Genomic DNA, 9,381 nt, shown 5'->3' with positions numbered 1-9,381 from the left:
TTCCTTTCTTCAAACATAACGCTTCTCATGTAAACCAAAACGTTCTATTTTGGTTTCATCTGTCCACAAAACATTTTTCCAGTAGCTTTCTGGCTTGTCCATGTGATCTTTAGCAAACTGCAGACAAGCAGCAGTGTTCTTTTTGGAGAGCAGTGGCTTTCTTCTTGCAACCCTGCCATGCACACCGTCGTTGTTCAGTGTTCTCCTGATGGTGGACTCATGAACATTAACATTAGCCAATGTGAGAGAGGCCTTCAGTTGCTTAGAAGTTACCCTAGGGTCCTTTATGACCTCGCCGACTATTACATGCTTTGCTCTTGGAGTGATCTTTGTTGGTCGACCACTCCTGGGGAGGGTAACAATGGTCTTGAATTTCCTCCATTTGTACACAATCTGTCTGACTGTGGATTGGTGGAGTCCAAACTCTTTAGAGATGGCTTTGTAACCTTTTCCAGCCTGATGAGCATCAACAACGCTTTTTCTGAGGTCCTCAGAAATCTCCTTTGTTCGTGCCATGATATACTTCCACAAACATGTGCTGTGAAGATCAGACTTTGATAGATCCCTGTTCTTTAAATAAAACAGGGTGCCCACTCACACCTGATTGTCATTCCATTGACTGAAAACACCTGACTCTAATTTCACCTTCAAATGAACTGCTAATCCTAGAGGTTCACATACTTTTGCCACTCTCAGATATGTAATATTGGATCATTTTCCTCAATAAATAAATGACCAAGTATAATATTTTTGTCTCAATTGTTTAACTGGGTTCTCTTTATCTACTTTTAGGACTTGTGTGAAAATCTCATGTTGTTTTAGGTCATATTTATGCAGAAATATAGAAAATTCTAAAGGGTTCATAAACTTTCAAGCACCACTGTATGTTTAAAACATTTAATTGCTTATAATGGCTAAATATAGTTAGATCTCTAAATATAGAGGATGTCAAACTCCGTTCAGAGATGGGCTGAAAAGGACAGTGACAGCACTATTTTCATATTAAAATCGGAGGTATTGTTGGGGTCATCGGTACTTTTGAAGACCCTGAACAGCTCACAAAACTAGTCGAGTGGATGTTAATATGCATTCTTGCATGAGTTGTTTCATCTTTTCCTTGCCAAAAAAGCCACTGGTAGTTTTTTCGTCATAGTGCTTTTCCAAAAGTCTTTGAAAGTTCAACTAAGTGATGCACTTTAACCTCCTGACCAATCAGTTTGGTCAGATGAGAAAACCCAAGATGGAGGACAAAGTGCTGGTGGAAAAAAAGAGCCTTGTTAGTGAGGGAATATGCACAGATTTATGACATTTTGAATTGAAAATATTTCATTATGGGTGGTGTAGTGGTTAGCACTGTCGCCTCACGCCAAGAAGGTTCTGGGTTTGAGTCCAGTGGCTGACGGGGGCCTTTCTGTGTGGAGTTTGCATGTTCTCTCAGAGTGCTCCGGTTTCCCCCACAGTCCAAAGACGTGCAGGTTAGGCTAATTAGTAGGTGTGAATGGTTGGTTGTCTCTGTGTCCAGGGTGTACCCCACCTCTTGCCCATAGTCAGCTGGGATAGGCTCCAGCTTGCCTGCGACCCTGCACAGGATAAGCGGCTACGGATAATTTAACAATATCCCCCTTAAGCATGGGAGTGCTATTTTGCTGACAATTTGCTAGTAAACCTTAAATATTTTGATTCATATTGTATAAAATGAAATGCTTTCACTGAAGTTGCAAATTGACTGCACAAGGGGGTGCTGTGAGTCCATTTATGCAATGAATTGTTTAAAAACCTTGAAAATGTTTGCATGAAATCACACGATTTTCATTAAAAGTACATTATATTTAACAATGGAAGTCAAGGAATAAATAAAATACACAAATCGCTTTAAAATCAAACTGATTGCCATTGGCAGTCTAAACATCTCAGTTGACATATACAGTAAAAAGTATTGCATTCATCAGTGGTGATGTGGCGGACCATGGAATTTACATGGACACAAAGTAAAGCTCTAACGGGCGTAACAAACGCGCAGTATTCAGCTGTTTGTATCTACTCTGGTCATGTGCAAAACAAAACCTCAGCGTATTGCATCACCTAAAAGTGCTCTTTAAAAAAAAAAAAAGGTGCCCACGTGTGTCAGGAAAAATGAAACAATTAAACCCCAATTCAGTGTTGAGATGAACTCTACTCTTCAAGGCTCGCTGAAGAATTCAAAGTTGGAGTTAGAGCAGTGTGTCTGATTTATAAACAAACATTCAGAAGACTGTAAGCATCGGTCTTCACACTTGGTATATATTTATCCAATGCAGTCATACAGTGCCGCAGGTATAGCTACAAACGGAACCACGTTTACATCAGAAATAAAGGTTACAGTGGTTAGACCTATCAAAAGTGACCTAGAGAAATGTGTACCCTTTGCAAAACAAACCTGTACCAAAATTTTTTTTTTTTTTTAAATGAGAACGTTCTGTTCTGGAGAATTCCATAGCCTTTTATCTGCAACGCATACAGCAGGAAAAAATTGCCAGGCCTGCTACTGTACAAATTATTAGAGACAGAAACCAAGACATCAAGAGCATGATTGTACAGTCTGATGGACATCTGAAACACATCAGTGCTTTGGTGGCAACTGGGAAGAGGCAGGGAGATGTTATTGCTCGGTTTCAGTTGAGAGATGAAGACGTATTGCAAGTCGAAACATTTTAGTCAAGGGTTGCCTGTCCATCTGCCTTCGAAGATCTGATCCCGCAGGGAAGGTGATGTGCGGGATGCAGTTGCCAAGACAGGCCCGTCTGTGTACTGTACCTTCTCTGTACAAGGCACTGACAAAAAAATAAAATAAAATACAAATGAGACGTGCTGCATGAAGCCCCTGACTATGAGCAGGTTCAGTCTGTGCTGGACAAGCTCAGTCATTTTCTTTCTGACAGAAAAGGAGGATGTTAATAGATAGCCAACAGTCCCGGACACAGTGTGCAGCACCTGCCAGAGCTGAAGGGCCTACTGCTCTTTGTCAGGAAGTGAGACCGTGGGGAGAGGGGGATGCATGTTCCTACCCCCACAGCTTTCATTCAACCCACCATAACAAACCACACAGCAGGGCTTTGGAAGAACCCGAGATGTGTTGCCCTCACAGATGAACATTCGTTGTGATACTCATCTCATCTTTGTCAAGTTCACTACTGATTACTGGAGGTCCACTTCCAGCCAAGCAGCCACCAATCAAACGTCTAGTTGTCCACATCAGTGTCCTCTGTTTACAACAGTCTAAAAGTTTTCACCATTTGGAGCCTGAGCATTTTATCAGCAGCTGGGTGAGGTGGTGATAGGACTCTGTAAGTAGGAGAGGCTACTGGGCTGCCCGTGTGGTCCCATGGGGAAGCTGAAGATGAAGGGTGAGGTTGTTGATGGGGAAGACTTGGAGCCCAGAGTGGCTGACGGGCTGGCTGCCTCCACTGAGCACGACGTGGCCAGCACCTGTGACTCAAACTGCAGCAGCTGGCCCATGAAGCTGAAGTTGGGTGAGATGATGCTGCGCCGCTGTTTGACAAACTCGAAAGCCTCGTCCAGGCACACACGTTTCTTCTTCATCAGGTACGCCAGACAAATGGTGGCTGAGCGTGAAATCCCTGCTTGGCAGTGAACAAGGACACGGCCGTTGGAGTCTTTCACCGAGTCTGAGGAAAGAAAAAAGTCAAATTTGTTATGTTAAATACTAAAAAAAACCACCACAGCTAGTCCATTGTTTCAACAGACCCTTGGCGCACATCCATTTTGCTGACAGTCTGAACTGAATAATTGTCAAAAGGGGGAAAAAAAGCGCTGACACCTCAAGTGGAAAAACAATTCTCACGCCACCAATACTGCCTGGAGTGTGTGTTTCACACCCTGTGCCTCACTGGAATATGTAAACGTTGACACCCTGCTATTACTAACGAGATGCTGGTCATTAATTAGGAAGTGAGAAATCAGTGGCAACACAAAGGAAGAGAATAATCATTTTCTTCCTGACTATGAATCATCTGATCTTAATTTCATACATGTTCAAATTGGGCCCACGCTCTTAAAAGTAAAGATTCATTAAAGCAATGACATAGGGGGACCTATTTTGGTTCTTGTCTCTTCAGCCATTCTTTGATCGCACCACAAGGAGCCTTCTGCATAATTTAAAGTTCTTTAGTTTGCAGTACCAAAAAATAATAATAATAGAAGCAAGATCTATCTATCATAAGGTTGTGGCATGGCTTGAATAATTCTTTCCTGGCACTTTTTTTTAAAAACTAAAATTATCTAATCAGGTTTCACAATGCACAGTATAAGGACTGAAGGAATCGAGTGCTGCTGAATGGTGGATGAGTCAGACCCCAGTCCCTGAGCTCCGCACTCTGATGCATTCATACATGCTCACGTAGCGCCCCCCCCCCCCCCCCTTTTCAGCATTGAGTTTTGTTGCAGATGATGTGTGCTGCACTAAAATCAGATCTCGAGGATGCCCCACTCTTCCCCACCACCCACAGTTTCAGAATTCCCTGCCTGAGGGAGAACTACCCATACTGCAACCAACCCATCCCTCAGTCCAAGCAACAAGAGCATGTCTTATCTGTGACGAATCTCAGTCATCCAGGTACATAGTAATCTGTAACCTGGATGACTGAGATTCGTCACAGATATGTTTCTACGCACTTTGGGATGAGATCCCTTCGACTGGTGCGGGAGTATGAGAGGACTTCCAGAGAACTGGCAGACATCTTAGCCAGAGAGGATCGTTCATTTTTGTCAACCTGGAACGACCATCATTGAACAGAGGTGGGTGTCTATGACGTCTTTTATCAGCCACCTACAATGCAGCCATCAGCATTCTGATTCGGATTCTATGATGATCCATGAGAGGATAAATACTGGATACTCCCTGTTAGTCAGACAGAACTGAGGAAGCCTTTCGGATGAGAGGCGAAACGTTTTCAAGAATCTTCAAGCAAGTCCAGTTGCTCTCTTCAACCAACCACAGAAGAGCATGTCTTTTATGCATTCCTAACCATTTCGAAATGTTCTGGCCATTTTTCATACAAAGTGCAAATGAATGCACGTATGCTAGATGCTTTCAGGATGGAGAATTGCATCGGAGATTAAAACGGCGGGTGTGACGTTAATAACCTAAACAGAGTTGTGTGTGATGCAGGGCAGTCTGTTAATCACCGATTGACATGGAGCCGTTCACAAGGACAAGAAAAACAATGAAAAGCAGCAACGCTGAGCAAAGCCCATTTCCAACAATTTACTCAATACCAATTTAGTCCTACCCGGTCAATTTGCACATGCTAAGTGTTTACTGGGAATAAGGAAAAGCCTGGTGATGGGATTAGACTCGGTGAGCTCACCTATAAAATCGATGGCTTCACTGAACCAGGAACTGATGTCCTCCTTGTGGTTGTCCTCCACTGGGATGCACTTATACTGGTAGGCTCCTTCAAAGTGATTTGGACAATTTGAAGACACATTGAGCAAGGCAGAGATGCCCATGCCGTCCAACATGTCCTTTTTAGATGCGTGAAAGGCACTGCCGAGAAACAGGAAGGGAAGGATCTCCACAGGTCCACCCTGTGAGAAAATAAAAACATACAATTGAGGAAAAATTTACTGACTTGTAAGATTGTTTAGCTTGCTTTTAAAATATCCATGTCATAAGATTGCAAATAAAATAGGAATAAACTGTACATTTCCTTGTCACTGGCATGGTGCCCTTAAAGATGCATTGTATGTACTGTATCTTTAATATGCGTCTTTCACCTAGACATCTTTTGCATCTAAATGGACTTTAACTCCATGCACCGTTCTTGGTTAAAAGGCATACAAAAGGTTGACAAGAAACGGTACAATTTTGTACCTTTATTACCTCTGCCAACTTTGTTGGAGGAGGTTATGTTTTCGCCTCCGTTTGTGTGTTTGTCTGTTCCGAACGTAATTCAAAAAGTCGTGAACAAATTTTGGTGAAATTTTGAGGAAAGGCCAAGGAACAATCTGGATGTGTATATACAGATCGAGGATTTTTATTTATTCATTTTTTGCCTGTTCCGAATGCAATTTAATAAATCGTGAACTCATTTTCATGAAATTTGGTGGACAGCTTTAATATTATCCTAGGTTCAAGTGATTTTGATTTTGATATGTGGCTTGGCGGAGGTATCCACTCTACCAAGTGCCCTTCTAGTTTCAGTGTGTGCTCATTTGGCAGATTCTTTAATCTAACCGATCTGGCCTGAGTTTTCCCAAAAGCATCGTAGCACAAAGATCATTGTTAAATGGTAGAGCGAGGAGCACAATGAACTCTCCCTCTCCTAGTTAAGATGCTGTTAGTGTTAAGAGGCTTTTGGGAAACCCAGCCCTGAGCAGATGAGGGTGAAGAAGAAACCTTTGTCACATGCACACTTCAAGCACAGTGAGAGTCATTCTCTGCATTTAACCCATCTGAAGCAGTGAACACACACAGAGCAGTGGGCAGCCACGCTACAGCGTCCGGGGAGCAGTCAGGGGTTAAATACCTTGCTCAAGGGCACTTCGGCCCAAGCCCGCCGCACGTTAACCTAACTACGTGTCTTTGAACTGTGGACGGTTTCCCGGAGGAAACCCACACTGACACGGGGAGAACATGCAAACTCCACACAGAAAGGCCCCCGCCGGCCGCTGGGCTCAAACCCAGGACCTTCTTGCTGTGAGGCGACAGTGCTAACCACTACACCACCGTGCCACCCAAATCTTCCAAACAAACAGCGGTACAGAGCCCTAACCGCTGACCCACTTAAAAGCAAGGACGCTGGAGATGCAGTAGTTTTATTTTATTTACCTCATGTGTAATATCATGTTCACTTGACCGGAACCGGAAGCAGCCATATTGATTTGAGGTCACTGACCTGCTTTTAAGCTAAGGCCAGGAAATGATGGATGAATAAAACCGAGGCGAGTAAAGATAGCTACCGGCCGGAAAAATAAGAGCTTAATGACACCGATCGATCGACCATTAAGGCTCCATTTTGTAGTCCAGGTTACTGTAGGCCAGCTAATGCACTCTTGGACATTAGAGTTCCCCCAAAGCCCAACCCACCCCCCAGGCAGGGATGTGAGCTTGAAAGCAGAGCTGATGCTCCTGAAGGTCACCTGGTCGTGTTGTGGGGTTGTGCAGGAGCTACAGCTCGTCTCGGTGCTGCTCTGAGCCGCAGGCATCGCCAGAGAGTTGCTCTTTACACAGTAATCCGGATACTGCGAGAAAAACCGCTCGTAGCCTCCTGTGAAGAACAAAAGATCCACCATGCCGTTAATGTGAAAAACACTGCATCTGGAATAACACGTTACAGGCTTGTGGGATTTCATTTCTCTCCTTCACAGGTTTGCTCGAAAGGTAAAGGCCGTGATTAGGATTCTTCCAGAGAGAGCAACGTTTCAGAAGAAAACCGTTTTCGTTTGAAGACAAAAAGGTTTCTGCGCACCTTTGTTTGGTCACTGAATGGCTTTATATTCAGTCACATTCTTCTAAAGGTTTCTGTTCTCACTGAGGGATGAATAAATAACCTAAATATTCCATCCGCAAATGTCGGAACGCGTTTTATTTCCAGTGTAAAGCCTGATCAGTGTCGAAGGTATCCGGTGGTTGTGTTTTAGCCCCATGTTTAAAGTTGATCAGACGTGTCTATGGTTCATTATTCTAGATTTAAAGACAACAGAGGTGTGTGTGTGTGTTTTTTTTTTTTAAGGAAAGCATGTTAGTGGTCAGGGCAAAATGGCTGCCAATATGGATGTGGGTTAGATCATTTCAACTCTAAAAACTGATAAATTCATCTTATTGGTGTCTTAGAAGGCAAAATTCTGATCAAACTTGGTTCAGTTCAATGATGGGGTGAGGTGTCTGGTGCTTTCGGCCCCAGTGTAAAACACCTGAAGATGGGGCTCATACACTGGTGTGTGTGTGTGTGTGGTGTTTCCACTGTGCATGGACATGAAGCAGGCCTGTTCACACATTTCAAAGCAAAGAGAAAAACAATTGGCTTTGATTGGTTCGTTTGTATTTGAGTCGGATTCTTTGGAGAAGACTGTAGGACTGCGGATGGTCCTGATCTCACCACCTTATGGGCGAGGTGTTAGAAAATAAACCCAGAACACGGGATTGTTCAGCCAAAGCCAGTGGATCACGATGAAATATTTCAAAGGCTGATGTAGTCTACAAATATCACTTATTATAATAATAATAATAATAATAATAATGTTCCAGTGGATTTAAGTTGATGTATATTTCTTTACTCAGTCAGTCACTCACCTTTGAGCAGATAGACCTCTGTGCTGAAGGAGTCTCTGCCCAGGGCGTTAAACACCAGTGCGATGGTGCTGTCCTCTCTGAGCTCAGCCGCATCCGGAGTGCGCTCATCGTACAGGATGACAGCCGAGTACAGGCCCGAGATCAGTCTGCACTTCACCTCCTCATCCCCAGCCAGGATCTGGTCCAGAGATACAGAACCCTTCGCTCTCCTGCGCACAATCGTGTTGCACCGAACGTTCACTGCGCTCCGGATGTGTCCGGCGCTGAACGCCAGGAAGGAGCGGCAGTCCAGCAGCAGGCACCTCGCCGTCCCGTCCTCCTTCAGCAGCCGCTTCAGCACTCCGCACTCCATCTCACTCAGCTGCTCCATCTTCTCCCTGCTGCTGCTGCTGCTGAGGTCAGAATAGTGTGTACAAGTGTTCTTTTCTTCTCTCTCTCTCTTTTGGAAATAAACCCCAGGTTTGGTTTTCGCAGCCGCCTCTGTGCACTCACCCTCCTGAGAGCATTACTACCACAGGCGGACAAGCTCCTTCCCTTTTTATGAATGGGCGAGCTCGTGTCCATAAAAGGAGCGCGACGTCACAATGGCAATGACGTATTCTACTAGCACCATTCATTAAGCGCGAGCGCCTCTTCATTCATAAAAAAGAGACGAGGAAGAAAGCAGCAGCAGTGCTGGCAGCATGGCGCAAAAACACATTTCGGGTTTTTTTTTTTTTATTATTATTGATTGATTTTATTATTTTGACCGTGCTTCTGGTGACCATTCAGATTGGAAATCGAGAGCTCAATACAAAGCCGAGCTGTTTCTTTTTAGAACAAGACAGCCTTCCTTCTGATTGGCGGTGGTGTAGTGGTTAGCGCTGTCGCCTCACAGCAAGAAGGTCCGGGTTCGAGCCCTGTGGCCGGCGAGGGCCTTTCTGTGCGGAGTTTGCATGTTCTCCCCATGTCCGCATGGGTTTCCTCCGGGTGCTCTGGTTTCCCCCACAGTCCAAAGACATGCAGGTTAGGTTAACTGGCGACTCTAAATTGACCGTAGGTGTGAATGTGAGTGTGAATGGTTGTCTGTGTCTATGTGTCAGCCCTGT

At 44.3% G+C, this 9,381-nt stretch overlaps 1 protein-coding gene across 1 annotated transcript; it reads right to left on the bottom strand.

Annotated features, from left to right (window-relative positions):
* Nucleotides 1-1,914: 1,914 nt before the first annotated feature.
* Nucleotides 1,915-8,785, bottom strand: dusp4 (dual specificity phosphatase 4). Its single transcript, XM_060935061.1, has 4 exons — nucleotides 8,294-8,785; nucleotides 7,141-7,268; nucleotides 5,367-5,586; nucleotides 1,915-3,665 (listed from the first exon to the last, which is right to left on the bottom strand). Exons 1-4 carry the CDS (start codon nucleotides 8,661-8,663, stop codon nucleotides 3,292-3,294), a joined length of 1,092 nt encoding a protein of 363 aa, XP_060791044.1. The 5' UTR covers nucleotides 8,664-8,785; the 3' UTR covers nucleotides 1,915-3,291.
* Nucleotides 8,786-9,381: the final 596 nt, after the last annotated feature.

This window comes from Neoarius graeffei, chromosome 12, assembly GCF_027579695.1.
Source record: "Neoarius graeffei isolate fNeoGra1 chromosome 12, fNeoGra1.pri, whole genome shotgun sequence".
Taxonomy (NCBI): Eukaryota; Metazoa; Chordata; class Actinopteri; order Siluriformes; family Ariidae; genus Neoarius; species Neoarius graeffei.
This window is presented reverse-complemented; position numbering and strand designations above follow the sequence as displayed.

Excerpts from the sequence above, each read along its gene's own strand:
- dusp4 (XM_060935061.1), bottom strand. The coding sequence starts at position 8,663 with ATGGAGCAGCTGAGTGAGATGGAGTGCGGAGTGCTGAAGCGGCTGCTG. Across the intron at positions 5,587-7,140 it reads CAACCCCACAACACGACCAG|GGTGGACCTGTGGAGATCCT; the intron begins GTGACCTTCAGG and ends ATTTTCTCACAG. Across the intron at positions 3,666-5,366 it reads TGAAGCCATCGATTTTATAG|ACTCGGTGAAAGACTCCAAC; the intron begins GTGAGCTCACCG and ends TTCTTTCCTCAG.